This window comes from Peromyscus eremicus, chromosome 2, assembly GCF_949786415.1.
Source record: "Peromyscus eremicus chromosome 2, PerEre_H2_v1, whole genome shotgun sequence".
Classification (NCBI taxonomy): Eukaryota; Metazoa; Chordata; class Mammalia; order Rodentia; family Cricetidae; genus Peromyscus; species Peromyscus eremicus.
This window is the reverse complement of record NC_081417.1, coordinates 144,110,890-144,129,663: the sequence shown is the minus strand read 5'-3', so window position 1 is coordinate 144,129,663 and position 18,774 is coordinate 144,110,890. Positions and strand designations below refer to the sequence as shown.

Below are 18,774 nucleotides of genomic sequence, written 5' to 3'. Positions count from 1 at the left end.
CTGCTCTTTGGACACGCCCCACCCCCACATACACACTTCTGAAGTTGCCAAGACAAGCATGGTAGCAAGTGTTCTGTTTAATAGTCTTTGATTGTATGTAGTGTCCTTGGGTGCCTCCCTAGTTATTTCCACCAGCCTGGGTCCTGCAGCTGCTCCTGGGGGCTGGACAGGTGTGTCAGAAGCCGTTTGTGTCTTCTCTGTCCATCCATCCATGGCTGTGTCCTGACGCCATCATTCAGCCTCCCGGGGTCCAGGGGTAACTGGTGTGGCTCCTGCTCGCTGTGCCAAGATGGCTCTCCAAATTCGGTACACCATCCCTCCCCTGGGGACATGAGGGATCAATGTAATTCAGCCAGGAGGAGGACTGCTCTCTCTTTAGGAATCACTATGCATAGGGGACCTTGGTTCTGTAGTTTGCAGGGAGGACTCAAGGCAGGCTCACAGCAGAGAGAGAGAGAGAGAGAGAGAGAGAGAGAGAGAGAGAGTGTATTGCTACCAAGTGTGCATCGTTCATCCCTGGAGGACCCAAGACGTACCTGATTCTGGTATAGACGAGGTCATCTTGAGTGGCACAGGTGAGCAGGGTCTGAAGGGTGAAGCTATGACTCAGGAGCTGGTTGTGCACCAAGACCCACAGAAACAGGTAAAGATAAAGTTACAAAAGGATACAACCCGAAACTCAGGCTCTTGCTTCTACCTACTAAAATTCTCAGGCAGGTTACTTCCCCCTGTGGCCTCAGTTTCCCCATCTGTATAATGAGAGGAGCCTACTAAGAGCTTTTCCAGTATGGAAAGTCTTGGCCGCAGGGAAAACCTTTAGAATGCTGGAAGACAGACAGAGACGCTGCCTTTGGTTGGTGGGGGTCAGGGACAGCCAGCACACACTTGCTCACCGTTTGGATGGTGGCTGGGTCCACATTCAGTTCCTGTAGCCACTGCACCAGGCTCTGGTCCTTCGAGAGAGTGTCTGTCAAAAAGTCAGGTGGTGAGTCCAAAGGTGTCCTCTGCTAGAAGTAGCCTTCCGCTTCCCTAGTCAGGTCTGCTCACCTGGGGGCTCTGGAGCCCTGGTGTCTGCATGCACCCCACGTAGAGCCTGGTGCATCAGAGCCTGGCACTCACGTTCCTTCTCAGCCAGGACATCTCGAAGCCTGTAGGGGGGTGGGGGGGTGGGAGTAGAATGGAATGACCCGCGGGTTGAAGCCTGTGCAGCTTATTTGGGTGATTCCAAGAGGCTTCACCTGTCAGTCTCAGCCCGCAAAAGGCCCAGCTGCACGGTCAGCGGCGGAGGCCCCTGCTCTGGCTGGAGCTGGCTGGGTAGCTGCTGGCTCTCCTGCGTTTTCTGCTGGGACTCCCCTTTACTCCACTCCTCTGACTTCGGTGGGACCGCTTTCTTCTCCACCTCTGTCAATTCGAGTGGGTTGAGCTCAAGGTGAGCGCGACGCCCGTTTAGGACCCCAGACGGCCCGGGAGTTGGAAGGGGATAGTGACCAAACAATGCAAATCAGGGTCCTTCCCGCCCAACCCTCCAACCACCCAATTTTATGTTCGCCACGCCCCAGAGCCACACCCACCATAGCCACACCCCCACCGGCCGGCTGGCGGGCCCCAACCCCACCTACCTGCGTCCAGCACCGCCAGCGCCGCCCGCACTGCGCGGCTGAGCAGCGAGTCCAACACGAACATCCAGTGTGGGCGGATCTGGCGTCTGCGGAGGATCTGCTTCACCTGGGGAGGAAGGGAGGGCGCGGCTGAGATAGTCTGAACCTCAAACAGAGGTGGGGTTTGAGTTGCAAAGCCCTAGAAAATCTGCTGCAGAGAGGTGGGCGGACTTGGGGTCAAGGGCGGGACTGGGAATCTAGGGCTGGACAGACGTGCTTCTTCCCGGGAAGTCATAGAATCCTGGAACATCAGGTCCTTGCAATAACGACTTGTTATTGCACAGCCCTAACTGAGAAGAAGCTTCCTCACCGCTTCTGGAAAAGCGAAGAGCGGCCCATTCAAAAGTGCAGGCCCCAGGCCCTGGGTCCGCAGCTGAGCTTGCAGGGCCCGCAGCTCCTGGGCCAGCTGCCGGCGGTTAGGAGTGTGGATTTGTGCCCCGAGGCAGCGAAGCAGCTGTTCCACATGATTCCTGCTGAGTCTAGAATCCTAAGAAGAAGAGGGGGCGTCCGTGGGTGTTCCCATCCGCAGTCGACCTAGATGCTCGTTGGTGGGCCATCAGACCTTATCCCAGCCTGACCACCAGGGGGCGCTGGGGCGGGCCGCCCACCTGTTCCTGCTCCAGTAGATTCTCTGCTAGTGTGGGCAGCTCCTGTTCCAGCACCGCAGCCAGCATGGCCCGCCGCTTGCTCTCCTGGTGCAGCAGACTCAGCCCTGAACTCTCCTCGGGGGATGCGGGTTCCTCGGCTGCGGGCTCCTCAGGCACACTGGGCAAAATGAGGAGCGTCAGACGGAGGGTGGGCAACGCCTTGCAGCCACCTCTGCCGCAGGGTTTGAATCCTGGCTCTTTTATGCCTACTTCACGGGGATAAAAGAAATTAAGCCCTGCTGGGGGTGGGCAGAGTGAAGGTAACATGCATCTGGGAGAGGGCAGGAGGTAACAGATGCTGTCCTTGTAGGTGGTCAGAGTGTTCGGGACCCAGGGAGGTCTTTTCTGGAGGAAATGAATAGAAAGGCAAAACCAGATGAAGGGAACCCACTCCGGGACCCTAGGCACTCACCGGAGCTGGGTGGTGTCCCCATAACTAAGGCAGCGCTTTGGGGGGCTGAGCGGATGCTGAGAGGGTGCTTGGGGCCTTGGGAATGTCTGAGACTGGGTGGCTGAGTCAGCTGAAGGACTGGAACCGGTGGAAGGGGTGCCTGAGGGAGGAAAAAGCCATGAGTCTTCCCACGGCCCCAGCACCTCTGCCCTCCACTGTGTCCACTCTCTCCCCCCTCACAGCACCTGAGGGCTGGGGAGTATGCCGGGGAGAGCCCGGGCTGCGGCTCCTCTTCCCTGGCTGCAGGAAGGGGTCTCCCAGCAGCTCTTGGGCACTGGCTCGGAGGCGGGGGTCTGGTTCAAAAGTTCGGAGGAGGAAGGCTTGGGCCTCAGCTGACAGCGAACTGGGCACTGGTGGATGCACCTTGTACATGCCCACCTGTGGAGGTGGGGCAGATAGGACAAGCCCGAGATTAGCTGTATTCGAGGCCCTATCAGGCTCCACCCACCCTCCATAGGCCACACCCCAGAGGGACTCACCTGAAACATAGCGGCCTGCGGACTCCCTAGTTCATGGAAGGGCGGTCGACCTGTGGCCATCTCAACCACGGTGCAGCCCAGAGACCAGATGTCAGCGGCCTTTCCATATCCTCGTGGGCCCTGGTCGATGATTTCTGGGGCCATATACTGCAGAGTCCCTAGAACAGGAAGAATAGCAATCCAGGCTTCAAGTCTCTCCATCATCCTCTGGCTGCCTGCATCCACGCTGAACCTATCGCCTCAAACAGTGGGTGCATCAGATCCTATCGCGAGTTTCATCATCCACCTAGGCTCCCTCACCTGCCAGGCTTCCATTCTTTAAGCTAGACTGTATGGTGTTCAAAGACTCCATCAGCCGCCGGATGGGTCTGACTTGTACATGATAGTTCACCATGCTCCCCACAAACTCACCGACCCCTCTTTACCCCCCAGCATGTACAGCCTTACATCCATTTTAGGTTCCAAACCTATTTTCGTCAGTTCTCCAGCCTGGGAGTCTAGATTTTACCACCTCTCCCTGGATCTAGTCACCTGTTCCCAGATTCCATTCACCCTTAGAACTGTAACTCTGTACCCAGCGGAAACTCCATTCCCCAGAAGTCTCCCAGAGTCCGACCCCCACCCCGTTACCTGTGAAAGTCTCTGTGCAGGGTGTGATGCCCGCCAGCCGCTTGGAGGTGCCGAAGTCAGAAATCTTAAGCAGCCCACTGAAGGTGTTGATCAACACGTTGTCCCCCTGATTGAAGTGGACACTGGGATTGGCCCCTGAGATAAACTAGACACCCCATCCAGAGACCCGAACTTCCTGGCCAGCCTCTCTTGTGTTCTCCCCTGCTGTCCATGTATAGGCCCTTCTAGGAGCTGGTGTCTGCTCTGGCTTCAGACGTGACTTTTCCTCCTTTAACGGACCTCTCTGGGAGATCCTACACACACCCTTTGCACAGGTGTGCTCTCTCTGGAGATCCCCCCCTTTGCACAGGTGTGCTCTCTCTGGAGATCCCCCCCTTTGCACAGGTGTGCTCTCTCTGGAGATCCCCCCCCTTTGCACAGGCGTGCTCTCTGGAGATCCCCACACACACCCTTTGCACAGGTGTGCTCTCTCTGGAAATCCCCCCCTTTGCACAGGCGTGCTCTCTCTGGAGATCCCCCTCCTCTTTGCCCAGGTGTGCTCTCTGGAGACCCCCCCCTTTGCACAGGTGTTCTCTCTGGAGATCCCCCCCCTTTGCACAGGTGTGCTCTCTCTGGAGATCCCCCCCCTTTGCACAGGTGTGCTCTCTCTCTGGAGATCCCACACACACCCTTTGCACAGGTGTGCTCTCTCTGGAGATCCCCCCCCCTTTGCACAGGTGTGCTCTCTCTGGAGATCCCCCCCCCTTTGCACAGGTGTGCCCTCTCACTCCAAACTGCCAGCTTCGGTCTGGCACAGTGTCTCCCCACACCCAGCAGGCCAAGTGGACCAGCCACAGGGCTGACCTTGATGTCCCGGTGCACAATGCGGTTCTCATGGAGGTAGCTGAGTCCCTGCAGGATCTGCCGTGTGTAGAAACTAATGGTACTCTCGTTGTCCTTTAGGGGTCCCCACACTGACCTAAGCAAGGAGGACAGGCTGCCTGGGCAGAGACAATCAGGTTTATAATTGGTACTCACTTACTCCACTCACACCCCTCTGCCCAGCCACACCCATTCCCACCCTGTCAGCTAATTCTAGGCGACACCCACCCACGCTAGAGTTCATTTCCCCTTGGGGTTTGCCACCCTTGTCTGGCTCCATTCCCACACCCCACACCTCAGGTTTCACTCCTCTCCCACGCAGGGCTGTACCTCCAGGCACTTCCTCCATGAAGATCTTGAGGTAGCCGCCCTGGCTGGCAGAGCCCAGATAGCGCACTATATTCTTGTGGCGCAGTCGTTTATGAAGAGCGATCTCTTCATGCAGGGGCTGGGAAAACCTGGGAATGTAGAAGAGAGAGTGATGAGCAAGATGTGAGCAGAGATAACCCCCCACAGTCCTGTACCATGAGACCAAGCTCCCAGAAGCTCCCAGAATCAACTTTCTACCCTTATATCACCCCTGCCCACATGTCTCTTTCATCTGCTCTACGGTAAGGACCACCGTCCCTAGTACAACCTCTAACCAGCCATCTTTCCATGCCCAGTTCTCATGTCTCCCCCAACACACATACACACCTGACCCTCTCATGCCCACCCTCCCGAGCCCTAGGTCCTTCGTGAACCAATGAACCCCACCTGCTATCCCGCTCCGGAATCTCCTTGATGGCGATTCGCACCCTCGTGTGCCTATCACGGCCAGCATACACCACCCCATAGGTGCCTTTGCCCAGCACCAGCCGCTCACCAGTTTCCAAGTATTCATAATCAAACTGAGGGGAACAGAGGGTATACCCGGCTCAGCTGGGTCCTTCCCTCTTGGCTCTCCTCCAGGCCCCAGTTCCATAGCCTCACCTCCAGCACCTCCCTTGCGCCCTCTGCCTCCTCAGTGGGTGCCGAGGAATCTGGGTTCATCACCAAGACCTGAATTAGGCCACAGAACCTGAAGAGGGCAAACAAGTGGAGCGGGCGATCTGGATAGGAACCATCCCCCAAGAGCCCAGGCTGACTTCCTTTCCCTCAGCCCCCCAATCTCCCAGGCACCCCAGCCCCAACTCCAAGAGGCTGGACTGGACGCACCACTGGCAGCGCTCCACACTGGGGAAGCACAACTGGACATCCTGGGCCGGAGGCAGCACATATAGGAAGCAGCAGCGCTGGTCCAGCTTGGAGGCACTAAGGAAGGAGAGAGGCCGGTGAGTGCCGGGCTTGGCGGTGCAGGGGCCTGGCGGTGCAGGGGCTTGCCGGAAGGGTCCGCCTCTCACCTGATCCCACAGATGGAGGAGACTGGGAAGGTCCAGCTGGAAGAATCCTCCTGTGAGAAGAAAGTGTGTGTGTGTGTGTGTGTGTGTGTGTGTGTGTGTGTGTGTGTGTTTTGGGGGGGGGTTGGGGGCGGTTGTAAAGGTGCTGGGACTAGAGAGGGTAGGAGAAAGGATGGATAGCAGTGGATGGTGAAGGTACTCAAAGGGAGTTCACCTGAGTCTCAGGCTCCAGCAGGCTTAGGGTCACTGCGCTCACTGGGTCTGTCCCCTGAATGGCCAGCCTTGCAGGCAGCAGCACTTTGTTTATCTCCAGCACCAGCACCTTCCAGCAGCAGGGGAAAGGGATCTGTCAGAACTCACATGCTTCTTCCCTGGGTCCCTGGCTCCCACTGGGCTCACCAGGCATTGGTCCTCCTGAGGAGAGGCTGTCTTGAAAGGCTGGCAGGATTGTAGCAAGAAGTGGAGCCAGAAGTGAGCTCGCAGCAGGGGCCCTCCGGAGGGCTCTGGTGTGGGTCTGAAGTGCTGATACAGCAGGAAGGTCTCCATCACTGACACCAAGTACCTGAACCATACACACAGCCTTGGCTTCAGGCAGCCCAAGCGCCAGCTGGTGCCGCCGCCTGGCTGCATGGAGTCAGCACATGGGCATTGGGTACCATGGGCAGTGGTATCACCCTGCTGGGGTCATGACTGGCAGGTGCCAATGGTCGTAGGTGCAGGAATGAAGAAGAGGCCACCTACCATATGGGGGCATTGAGCTTGTACAGCTGCTCTGCGGCCAGGACCACCTGGATGGGGTCATTGGCGAGGATCTGGGCTCCCAGGTAGAATCCTACATCCCAGTAATACTGCATCTTCTCCACACAGCCTTTGCGGGCTAGCAGACAGCCCAGCTTCATGCCTGGGGGAGGGGGCATGGGCTCCAGTGAGTGTAGGTACAGGAATGAGTAAGGACCAGAGTGTGGACATGATTGTAGATGGGGCAACAAGGTAGGTGTGGCAAGATCTTGGGTAGTACATGTGAGGGCTTGGGCACAAATAGATGTGGAATCCAGTGTGACAATTACAAGTGTGGGCTTGGGAAGAATGTGGGATTCAAAGGCTTCTGAGGCCTCCAGTGTGGTTACGAGCAGATCAGTCTTGATGAGTCAGCGCTTCTTGCTGCCCAGGGTTCTTCCCTTGCCACGAGCCTCTCCGACCCTGTGCTGGGTACGGTGGGCTAGCAGCAGGGTTTACCTATCAGCTGGAGTTCCTCAGAGTCTTCAAACTGCTGCCCAGCGGCAATGAGGAGTACCGCTGCGTTGATGCCCGAGTGCAGGCTGGGCTCCACGTCAAAAGCCTTGCGGTACCTGGAGTCAGGTTGGGCGGGGGATGCAGGGCTGGATGGATGCCCACAGCCCCATCCCTCATCCCCCTGCCTAAGCCCTCTACCCGCTCTCTTGTGTGAATTACCAGTGATAGGCCTGCTCCAGGTGCCTAGCATTTTGGAAGCCAGAGCTGAAGAACATGTCCTTGTAGACGCGACCACACATGCAGTAGAGATCGGGTGCCACGGAACCTTCATGCTGTACCAGTGGTAAGAGCACAGCCAGGGCTTTCTCCCGGTCCCCAGGCCTGTTCCTCCTAAGGCAGAGGAAAATGGGCTGATGGCTCTGACTCACCCAGTCCGGGGACCCCCTACACCATAAACAGAAGGGACTCTTCTAGGGGCTTAATATTAATAAGCCTCAAAGGACACTGTTCCTGGCCAGTGTTCATCTCTAGAGTTAGTGACCACAGGCGGAAGTGATTTCTAGTTGCAAATAACTCTAAGGGGTAGGACCTTGGACAGCTATGACCCTATCAAGGGGGATGCCACCTCGTCTGTCCCCACCATGCAGCGTTAACCTAGGCCGACAGGAACCTCTTGACATTAGTGCCCAGGTCAGTATATTTCCTGAGGAGCCGGGGTTCCAGATAACAATGTTCTTGCTCGGCAGAGAACAGGCCACAGAGCCCCTGTGAGTCTGGCTCAAGCCTTGCTCCACCACTCACCTGTTGAGGGCAAATGTGTAGTGAAAGCAGACGTTGTGCTGCTCAGCCACATCACAGGTGGGCAAGGCCTGCAGCGTCTCCACCAGCTCAATGATGGCGGAGTAGTCCTGTGGGGGGAACAAGCATGCCGTGAGGAGCCCTGGACAAGGAGGAAGATCTCTGTTGTTGTTGTTGTTGTTGTTTTTGCTGTTGTTGTTTTGTTTTTGGTTTTGTTTTTGAGACAGGGTTTCTCTGTACAGCTGGCTGTCCTGGAACTTGCTCTGTAGACCAGGCTGGCCTTGAACTCATAGAGATCTGTCTACTTCTGCCTCCGGAGTGCTGGGATTAAAGGTGTGTGTAACTACTCCTGGCAGAGAAAAATCTTGAGTCTGAGCCTGTCCCGTTCCTGATACCCTCCTCCCCATCCCCTGAAGACTTTCCATTCCTCTCTCAGGCCAAGCAAATTCACAGACCGTACCTTCCATGGAGGACTCACTGTGCACCCCATGCTGGGTGTTTCTAATCTCACAAATGCCCTGTAAGGCAGTGACATCATCATCCCTCAAAAATAAGAAAATGTGGGCTGAAGAGATGGCTCGGCAGCAGTTAAAAGTGCCTGCTGCTCTTCCAGAGGACCACAGTTCAGTTTGCACATACATACACACTATTAAAAAATAAAATACATCTTAAAAAAAAAAAACAAGTCAGGTGTGGTGAGACATGCCTTTATTCCAGTACTCAGGAGGCAGAAGAAGGTGGATATGTAGGCCAGCCTGATCTACATATTAAGTTCCATGCCAGCCAGGGATACACAGTGAGACTATGTTTAAAAATATAACCCTAAAACAAATAAGGAAATGGAGGCTCACAGAGCTTTGGCAATTAAAGCCATCCTCGAGGTTCAGCCAGGAGCTGACCTTGGATTTATCTGGCGACAAATACCTGTCCAACAATGATCTGTCTCTCTCACTTTCCTAGTCGGGTTTTGACACAGGATCCATTGTAGCCCAGGCTGGCCTCAAATTTGCTTGTAAACAGGACGACCTCAAACTGCTGCCCTTCCTGACTCTACCACCTGGGTGCTGGAGTTATATCCTATGCCACGGCCTTTCAGAACACCACACACCTGTACATCACGGTATGACAGCAACAGATTCATGATGATATCAGGGCTCAACAGCTCTACACTGTCCAGCCTCCTCTGCAGACGAGCCAGCTCCTGCCTCAGCTGCTGCCCACTGAACCGCTCCCGAGCCTGCCGGATATCCTGCCGAATGGTCTCCCGGAAATAGCCACTGATGCCCAAGGCCGGGGAAGGGAGGGAGAGAGAATGATGGGTCTGTCCCTCAGCCCTAGCCCACTTTACCCTCATCAGCCTCTTCCTGGTGTCCCCTCCTTGTCAGCCCCATTACCAAGAGTCTGTGGGTGTGGCTTCCAGCAGGCGGGCAAGCCGGCCCACCAGGGGAGTGAGCAGGGCCTCAGTGCCTGCCCCAGACTGTACTAGCCCATCAGCTATGCCCCTCAGGAGGCCTGCGTCACCACATAACACCCGGCCAGTGGCTGTCACCACATAAGGGATCAGTGTGTAGCTGCCAGCACAGTCCTGGTGGGAAGAAGGCAGTAATCAGTGGAGATCACCCACAGGTCAGCAGAGGGGTTAGCATCCGCTCAGAGGTTAGTACTAAGGAATATAGGAATAGAAGAAAAGGACCACACTTTAGGAGGATGTGACACGGAACAGAGGGTCACACTGATGTCAGAGATAAATGAAGAAGCTGGGAATATTAGTGGAGGTCAGAGGTCACAACATAGTATGAACCGTAAATTCTGCTCACCGAATTCTTCTGGAAAACATCCTCCTGCAGGAGGCAGACAATCAGATACTGGCATTCTGGGAAGACCATATACCCCCAGCCCTACCTCTGTCCCCACCACCCATCTGGCCACTTACACGCAGGGCCTGCAGGTCGGGGAGCTCTGCCTGGGAACAGAGGAGCACGTTGTTGGTCATGCTGAAGCTCTCCCGCACGCCGAGGTGGTAGAACAGGGAGGGTTGTGCCAGGGAGTTGCTCACCTCCAACACCACCACATCTGTGGACACAGAGGTGTAGGCCTGGGTGCTGATGCACAGCACAGCTCCATGGGGAAGGAGTCTGGAGATGGATGCCGCTTCAGCCGCCTTGCCTGCCCCTCCTGCTACGTTCAGCTCTACTCTAGAGAGCTTCCCAGCGCTTTCACAATCCTTGTATTGCTGCTGTTACAGAAGATGCCCAAGGACCCTCATCCCACTGAGAGCCTGGAAGCCCCAGAAAGGAGATGTATGAGGGTGCTCCAGCTCAGCAGTTCCGGGTTATGGAGGAGACAGGCACTTTGCAAATAGAAGTCCTATACTCTGGCTCCTCAACCTAGTCTCTGTCTGTCTACCTGTCTGTCTCTCTCTCTCTAGTTCTCTCTGTGGTTTATTTCATTTATATGTACGTGTGTGTCAGTGTGAGCGTATGACAGAAGAGGGTATTGGATCCTCTGGAGACGAGGTTATAGGTGGCTGTGAGCCACCCCATATGTGTGCTAGGGACCTCGGATCCTTGGAAGAGCAGCTAGTGCTCTTAACCGCAGGGCCATCTCTCCATCCTTGAAGCCAGGGTGTGTAAAGACAATACTGTGCTGTTATGTGTGTTTGTGCAGCTTACTGAATCCAGCCATCTTTAAGTGACAATGTCTGCAAGGGAGGGATGCAGACTGTATGAGTCAACGCAGATGAGTCCACGACTGTATCTGTGATCTGCTCGGGTCAGCCCTCATTTTTAAGCTGGAGTTTCACAGATGTCCAGGAAACACGGTTCCCTGGCTCTGGGATGAACAAATGGATGGGTGGAGCATCCGGGTAGGTGGGAAGGAGAGGAATAGCCTTCTGACCTCGCCTCTGGCCGCCTCGTCCTTCCCCGAGATCAACCCCTGCCCCGCCCATTCTCTTCTAACTCCCAAGTCTCCAAAGAGATTCTCTCTCCTAGAATCCAGTCCCGACGGGTTGTCTCGGGACTTCCTTTCCCGCCTCTTTAGCCCGATCCTTGGATGTCGTAATGCTAGGACTGCTCAACCCCAACCTTGCAGAGACGGCCCCTTGCCCTAGACCAAGCACCCTCTCAGGATTCACTTAAATACTACGTGAGATCATCGTGAAAACGCGTTCTCCGGCCTACGCCGAGAACCACAGCTCTGCCCCCTCCCTCAGCCCCGCCCCTAGAGCTCGCCTGCCCCGCCCCACTTGCGACCGGAGACTACTTAAACTCCTGCCCAGAAGCCGGGCCTGGACTCCCAAATCCAGGCTCGAGCCCCGCCACGTCCATAATCCATTAACCCACACCCATGCCCCTGTTGTTGTCACAGCCCCATCTCAAGTCCTGCTTTAGCTTACCATAGACGCCGTGGATGTGATACCCACGCCCGCCCCGTCAGGGGTCGTCGAGCTCCGCCCCCTTACCCCGCCCAAGCTCAAGCCCCGCCCCCCAGGGGCTCACCAGCGTTGTAGAAGGAGTCGAGCGCCGTGGTGTCACCTAGAGCCAGCGTCGCGAAGGGCAGGCTGCGCAGCTGCGGGGGTGGCCGCGTGCCCTGGAGCTGAGCGCAGGCTTCCCGCAGGCATCGCAGCGGCAGCGGCTCTGCCTCGGTTCCCGCGCTGGGCTCCACCCCGGGCCCGGGCTCCCGGGTCAGCACGTAGACCACACTGAGCGGCCGGCTCCGTGCGCAGCCCCGACCCGAGACGGCGGGGGATGAGCGGCCCCGGCTCAGCGCCTCCGCCAGAGGGTCCTGCCAGCAGCTGCCCGCGCGTTCTAGAACCCCGGCCCCGGGACACGGCCCCGCCATGCGGGGGCGCTCGGGCGCCAGGCGCCGGGCGCGAGGGACCCGGGACAGGGCACGAGGCTGGGGATGTGGATCCAGCCGGGATCCGGAGATGGGCTGGACGTCCTGTTCCGGAAATCTGAAGTCCAGAGAGAAATCTTTGCTCAAACTTTCACGGTCCTTTCAGATCCGCAATACCGGACTGGGTTCTGGGAATCTAGAGGACCCGGTAATCCTCGGCTCACGGGTCACAAAAGGATCCTGGGAATTCAATCGGCAGTATGCGACACCCAGACTTCTCAAGGGAGTGCTGGCAGTCACTGCTCTGCCCTCACATGTAGGCTGGGCCCAGCCCTTTCCCGACTGGGAAAGCTCCACCCTCGGCCCTGGGGCAATGCGGCTCCCCAGCGACTCTCCCTCCCTCCTCTCCTGCTAGAACCTCTGACACTGTCCACTTCCGGAACAGCCTGTGCCCCTATTCGGGCCAAACACTGTGGACTGCTCACTGCAGGCGCTCTTAAGATGTGTGACCCGGCCGGGGGGGGGGGGGGGGCAACAAGAGGGCCATCGCCCTGCAGGGATCGGGTGAATGAATGGATCTCAGGACAAGGAGGGGGCGGGAAGGGGTGGGGGTGGGGTAAAACACTGTGACTAATAGGTGTCCCATGTAATGTTCATGCTGGTAGAGGGTTGACGTCTTGAACTTTGACGGGCTGGTTTCCCAAGAGCCTTGCTTGCAGAGAAGCTATGCTTACTTTAGCGTCTACCCAAAACTTGACCATGGGACTGAGGAGCACTTCCATTATAAACTTCTTAGCTTCTCTTTGAAGGGAACTTTAGAAGCTCCATCTTTTTGGGGTTATAAGAGCATCCCAGCTTCAAATTCACCAAGATCCTTTAACTTCCTAGTATGAATTAGTGACTAAGGAATGAGTTGGTATAAGCCTTGGGGGACCCTGAACTTGGGAACTGGGGACTTTGGGAATCTGAGGTTGATCCAAACTTAGGACTATGTGTCAGATTCTTAGGACCATGTTGCTGCTTTTGCTCTTAATGGCGGGGCTTGGCGGGAGGGAGAGCTGCTAAAAGCTTCTGTTGCTTTGGTTCTCAGCGCTCACGTATATATGGTGGCTCACAACCATCTGTAACTATAGTTACATGCCCTCTCCTGACCTGAATAGACACTGCACACACGTGATGCACATGCATACTACAGGCAAAACACTCACACACGTAAAATAAATAAATCTAAAAACATTTAAAGAATATGTTGGGGCTTTGGACAAACAGACAAATAGTAGGAAGCCTCTGTTTCACAGCCCTGTTGCCTCATGGAAGAAAACCATGGCTTCCTTGGTTTGAGCCACTGGGACAGGCAAGAAGCAATAGAGAGGGAGAACTTGGCCCGTTACAGAGCTTTGGGTGGAAAACACTTTACAAGAAACAAATGGGAGCCGGGCGGTGGTGGCGCACGCCTTTAATCCCAGCACTCGGGAGGCAGAGACAGGCGGATCTGTGTGAGTTCAAGGCCAGCCTGGGCTACCAAGTGAGTTCCAGGAAAGGCGCAAAGCTACACAGAGAAACCCTGTCTCGAAAAACCAAAAAAAAAAAAAAAGAAAGAAAGAAAGAAACAAATGGGAGCCAGCGGTGGAGCTAGACTTTAATCCCACCCAGCACTCGGGAGGCAGAGGCAGGCAGATCTCTGAGGCCAGCCTGGTCTACAGATCCAGTTCCAGGACAGCCAAGGCTACACAGAGAAACTCTGTCTTGAAAACCAAACCAACAAACAGAAAACTACAACAACAACAGTTCTCCCTCGCATAGAGCTGAAGCTAATGTTCCTGCTCCGTTTTCTATGGTTTCTCCCTAGTAAGAAAAAGTCCTGAGAGCCAGGAAAGGGTTACAGTCCGGACCAGGAAGCAGGCGGTTGGCAATGAGGTCGCTAAGGCACGGAAGCTGTGATAAGCGCACTGACAATCGGAGGACTCTAGCGAAGCATCATGTGAACCCTGCAGTAGGGGTGGCCCACACCTTTGCCTGAGGCCTAGTCGATGCCATACTTGTGGGCAGTGGCCTCCGATGCAGCATAGTAATAGTACCCCTCAAGACTGGCTCAGTAGCTGGATCTGTACCACCAGGCACCAGGGACCGCCACTGCACAGTTGCCCTAGCTTGAATCATGGTCTGTGTCATAGGTGGTAAAAGCCTTCCCATTGTGGAAGCTCAGAGAGTCCCCTGCAGGGAGGCGTGGAGGGCACCTTGGCACCCTACAGTATGCCAGGCACCCTGAGAGATAATACCCCAAGGCAGCCTCCAGTCAGTGATGAGGTAGACATTATCAGTCCCCATGAGACCCCCACAGCACCAAGGGGCCAGTCTTGTTTGTTTTTCTATGGTCATTCAGCTAGTCCGTGGAACTGGGACTTGAGCTCAGAACTATCTTGTTCCAAGCTCCAAATCTTATCCCCTCCAGAACTCACAGTTTCTCTCCACCCTCTTTGTCTCCTCTCAGCCCCAGTTAGCAGCCTGGGCAACCGTGTGCCAGGGAGAGCTGGGAGGAACCTCTTGGGCCTGGGCAGGAAGAGGGGCTCCCCAGAGGCACCTCCCCATAACCACTTCCCCCTTTCAGATATCTTCCAACACTCACTGCTTCTCTGAAAGAAGTCTCTCTGGTTCATGCCTCCAGTACAGAATGTGGCTGCACATCAAAGCCTCAGCTAGAGGCCCTGCCCCCACACTGTGGCCTCACTTATGTTGTACAAGGGGAAACTGAGGCTGTGGCCGGGAAAGGACTTGCTCAGAGTCCCATAGTAAGACCCAGCTGCACACTGATGTTCTTCCCTAGAGCTTAATTCTTTCCTTCCGTCACCGTCTTGTTTCAAGATTGCCATTTCTCAGATGAGGAAACTGAGGTGCACAGAAGGGAAGAAGTCACCTAGTCTTATTCGTGTATGCAGGGAAAACGTTGAGAAACAGCCAGCCTCCCTGTTCCCCGCTCCTCCAGGGGCCCCCTGCAGGCCACTCCTCTGCAGTGCCCTCTAAGAACTTGCCCAGTACCCACTGGTAGTACTTCCGAGTGTCATAGTGGACAAAGGTACCAGTGCCTTCGAAGTCTTCCAGCTCTACCTGCCCTTCCTGGGCACCTGGGAGGAAGAGGAGGCTGAGATGGTAGGGGTTTGGCCTTGCCCTGCCCTCTTGCTGGGAACTCACCCTCCAGAGTAAGCTAGTGTAAATTCTCATTCTCCAGCCAGAACTCAGACTCCTGTCTCTCAAATCTGCTTTGTAGGAGGCCCAAGAGTGGAGGAAATCCACAGACCCATCCTATCGTCCCCGAACACCTGGGTAATACCTGTGCACGTGCCACAGCTCCAAACTGGTCTGGGGCAGGGGGAGCCAGGAGAGGTGGCAGCTGAGGCTGGGTAGATGGACACTTCTCTGCTCTTTGGATTGGGGGCTTATTGCTCAAATGTGTCACCTCCGAGTGACACATTTGAGCCTGTGAATGATGATAAACTCAATTCCTTCATTCACTTTTGTTGACACTCAACCCATAGCAAAATCTTGTAAGCCCCTGGGGAGATTGACATGATAAAACACCATCCTCATCCCTGGGAGATGGCCAGTGCTGCAGGAAGTCAGGCAAAATAACCTGTTTAATTTGCTGTGATAAGAACTGAGATATTTAAACATTACCCGCAGAAGCCTAAGCTGGATTCCTGGCCTTTTCCTCTGCCTTTTTTTCCTCCCCAGCTAAACAGTCCTCCAGCCCGCTTAGTCCCCTCTTAACTACCTTCCGGACGACGTGCGACCGATTCCATTGATGGCGCTTTCACTGTCTTCCGCCTCGTCCATTGAATCTTCTATGGTACAGCCTGGGTTTTGTTTTGTTTTAAATTAAAAAATTATCTGTATGGGGAGAGGAAGAAAGTGTGTGTGTGTGTGTGTGTGTGTGTGTGTGTGTGTGTGTGTGTGTGTGGTGTATGCATATGTGTGAGAGTGCAGGTACTCTAGAAGAGCATGTCAGATCCCCTGGAGCGGGAGTTCAGGCAGATGAGCCACCCAGTGTGGGCCCTCTGCGGGGTCAGGGCTCTCTTCTAACCATGGAGCCATCTCTCCAGTCCCATGCTGCCCACCATGGGCCTCTAACTCCAGATACTCCAAGTATTAGGATCACAGACATGCACTATCATACCTACATCTGACTTATCTTTCTTTTTTCTTTTTCTTTTCTTTTTTTCTGAGACATGGTTTCTTTGTGCAACAGTCCTGGCTGTCCTGGCACTCACTTTGTAGCCCAGGCTGGCCTCGAACTCACAGAGATCCACCTGTCTCTGCCTCCCAAGTGCTGGGATTAAGGTCTTTCTAAAACTAAGTCTGACCTGACCTCTTTTCTGCCTAAACTTCCTGCATGGCTTCCCCATTGCCCTCCATATCAGTAATGCAATGTCCTCTGTGAACTGGCCTTTGCAGAGGTCCTGGCTGCATATTTATCTGCTGCTAAACACCGCCCTCCCAACACCCTCAGCTTACTCCCATGACTCCGTAGCCCTTCCATTCTCCCACTTTCCTGAGTTTATCTTTGCTTCTACTTGTAAAGTGCTCCTGCCTAGAGAACTTCTACAGTGTGCCTAGAGAACTTCTACAGGGCCTTTAAGGTCCTTCTAAATGACATCTCCTCCATGAAGCCTTCTCAGACTTCTTCAGTCCCTGCAGGAGCTGGGCAAGCTCTTGTCTATGAAGTCTAGTAAGATATGCCTTGCTTCAATAGACTTTGGCTCCCCCTAGGGAGACAGGGAGAGCAGTAGCCACCGGGCTTTGCCTATGTCCTCTTTTTCTTACCAGCCAGCAAGCTACTCCCTGAAGTGTCCACGTCTCAAAAGACTGGGAGAGCTCTACCCCCTCGTAGACACAAATGGTACCAACCACTCAAGGTAGCACTGGGACTCAGCAGTTTCTGGCAGCTCTTGAGACCTGGGAAAAGGGAGAGAGATTGAAAAAGGCCCCAAGCTATTTCCCAAACTTCTCTACCCAGATTCTGGAACAAGTAAGGGACCCAGCAACCCTCTCAGATCCTGCGAGCTTCTGAAGAGGGGGCTATGAAGAGACATGAGGAGAGGCTCCACCACGCCTGGAGCCTTCCCAACACCCCAGCTTGGTCTGATTCCAAGTTCTTTGCTCCTGTAAAGGCCTCCTCACCCACCTGGCATCAGAGCAGGCCCGCTGATGTCCTGCCCAGAGAGAAAAAACTGGGTGTTGACTGTGAGGTCTGTGCACCTTCACTGAGGCTCCATGAGCCAGCAGTGAGGCAGAACCAGCCCTACTCCAAATTCTCACCATTCCCTCCAACACTTGGAGCCCTAAGTAGTGGGGAGGGCCCAGCCCTAGTCTGTGAACAAAGCAAAATCCGAGGATAGCCTCAAGATCCCAGGTTCCCCCTTGGGATCCATCTTGCTTGGTGGTCCAGGTCACCCTGAAATCTCAGAAGCAGATGTCCTAAGTCCTGCCCCATGCTCAGGACAAAACAAAAACAAAAACAAACAAACGAACAAAACCAGGATTCGGTGCCCCGATCCTATCCTCACCCTTTTCTGGCTCTCTAATTGGTGGCAAGAAGTTGGTCCTTTCTGAGCCTCACTGTCCTCTGCAGGAAAGCATGGGCAGTGTGACCTGCCTGGCACACCCCAAGATCCTGGGCACACACCCATTTGCAGCCTGGCACAGAGGAGGCTCCTGCTTCCCTGTTGTGGCTGCTCAACACAGACAGCCCCTGCTGCACCCCAGTGTCTTAGTCAGCGGTCTACTGCCGTGAGGAGACACCGTGACCACGTCAGCTCTTACAGAGAAAGCCTTTAACCAGGGCCTGGCTTACCATTTCACAGGTTTAGTCCATCATCACCATTGTGGAGAGGATGGTGGCGTACAGGCAGGCATGGTGCTTAAGAAGTAGTTGAGAGCTATTTCCTGATCTGCAGGCAGAGAGAGAGATAGAGAGACAGAGAGACAGAGACAGACAGACAGACAGACAAACAGATAGACAGAAAGACTGAGCCTGGCTGGCATGGGCGTTTGCAACCTTAAAGCCTTCCCTCAGTGACAAGGCCACACCTCCTAATCCCTCTCAAATAGTGCCACTTCCCCATGACCAAGCATTAAATATATGAGCCTGTGGGGGCCGTTCTTACTCAAACCACCACACCCAGCCACAGGCTGCCCCAGCCGGATCCTCAGCATCCCTTACCTTGGGGACCTGTAGATTCCTCCTCCCCAGGACTTCCTGGGACTCCCGGACAACTGCTCAGGAAGACAGCTTTGAAGGCTTCCAGTTCCCTGGGTTCTGCATGGAGACACAGGGCAGTGGGCACAGGGTGGACATGTCTCCTCCAGACTGCTCTGCAATTCCTTCTGCCTCCCAGACTCTGGTTGTTAGGGTATCTGCTTCCTGAGATGATAAGGTTTTGCAGTATTTGCATCCTATTTACATATATTTGCATGAGCAGCCCAGATTATCAAACTCTTACCTTTTTTGGGTTGAGGGAAGAATGAAGAGTGGGTTGATGTGGAGAGCCACCTTTCAGCTACCTGGGCAGCTAGGGTGAGCCTGGGCCCTCAAGCAGGCAGCCCTTCAAACAGGCGAGCAGGAACAGTCGGGCCCAAAGTAGGTCCATGTTGCTGGGGCCACCAGTGGGAGGGCACCAGCTTAGAAGGACCAGGCTGTGAGGTGGTAACTTGAAGCAAGACTTCTTCCCATTGTCCCCCAGGGACACCTCACCCAGACTGGAGCCAGCAGGGTTTCCTCCCTCGGGCCCCAGAGAATTGATA

The 18,774-nt window shown here is 55.0% G+C and overlaps 2 protein-coding genes across 2 annotated transcripts in view; both read right to left on the bottom strand.

Annotated features, from left to right (window-relative positions):
* Nucleotides 1–59: 59 nt before the first annotated feature.
* Map3k6 (mitogen-activated protein kinase kinase kinase 6) lies at nucleotides 60–12,334 on the bottom strand. The gene is made up of 29 exons (XM_059255114.1): nucleotides 11,637–12,334; nucleotides 10,070–10,209; nucleotides 9,954–9,977; nucleotides 9,531–9,721; nucleotides 9,245–9,413; nucleotides 8,140–8,246; nucleotides 7,558–7,728; nucleotides 7,342–7,454; nucleotides 6,847–7,006; nucleotides 6,505–6,667; nucleotides 6,320–6,427; nucleotides 6,109–6,158; nucleotides 5,924–6,019; nucleotides 5,699–5,786; nucleotides 5,483–5,616; nucleotides 5,057–5,184; nucleotides 4,709–4,845; nucleotides 3,866–3,971; nucleotides 3,236–3,393; nucleotides 2,942–3,134; nucleotides 2,718–2,856; nucleotides 2,267–2,423; nucleotides 1,969–2,145; nucleotides 1,620–1,725; nucleotides 1,239–1,401; nucleotides 1,048–1,148; nucleotides 894–967; nucleotides 537–613; nucleotides 60–322 (listed from the first exon to the last, which is right to left on the bottom strand). Exons 1-29 carry the CDS (start codon nucleotides 11,977–11,979, stop codon nucleotides 232–234), a joined length of 3,864 nt encoding a protein of 1,287 aa, XP_059111097.1. The 5' UTR covers nucleotides 11,980–12,334; the 3' UTR covers nucleotides 60–231.
* A 1,536-nt stretch (nucleotides 12,335–13,870) lies between these two features.
* Fcn3 (ficolin 3) overlaps nucleotides 13,871–18,774 on the bottom strand; it is a 6,560-nt gene continuing 1,656 nt past the window's right edge. Inside the window, 8 exon segments of the mRNA XM_059255894.1 lie at nucleotides 13,871–14,190; nucleotides 15,006–15,098; nucleotides 15,166–15,231; nucleotides 15,234–15,293; nucleotides 16,795–16,916; nucleotides 17,371–17,425; nucleotides 18,194–18,289; nucleotides 18,535–18,575. Coding sequence (XP_059111877.1) covers nucleotides 13,943–14,190; nucleotides 15,006–15,098; nucleotides 15,166–15,231; nucleotides 15,234–15,293; nucleotides 16,795–16,916; nucleotides 17,371–17,425; nucleotides 18,194–18,289; nucleotides 18,535–18,575 — 781 coding nt within the window. The 3' untranslated portion in view covers nucleotides 13,871–13,942.

Excerpts from the sequence above, each read along its gene's own strand:
- Map3k6 (XM_059255114.1), bottom strand. The coding sequence starts at position 11,979 with ATGGCGGGGCCGTGTCCCGGGGCCGGGGTTCTAGAACGCGCGGGCAGC. Across the intron at positions 7,007-7,341 it reads TGAGGAACTCCAGCTGATAG|GCATGAAGCTGGGCTGTCTG; the intron begins GTAAACCCTGCT and ends CCCCTCCCCCAG. Across the intron at positions 3,135-3,235 it reads CGCAGGCCGCTATGTTTCAG|GTGGGCATGTACAAGGTGCA; the intron begins GTGAGTCCCTCT and ends CCACCTCCACAG.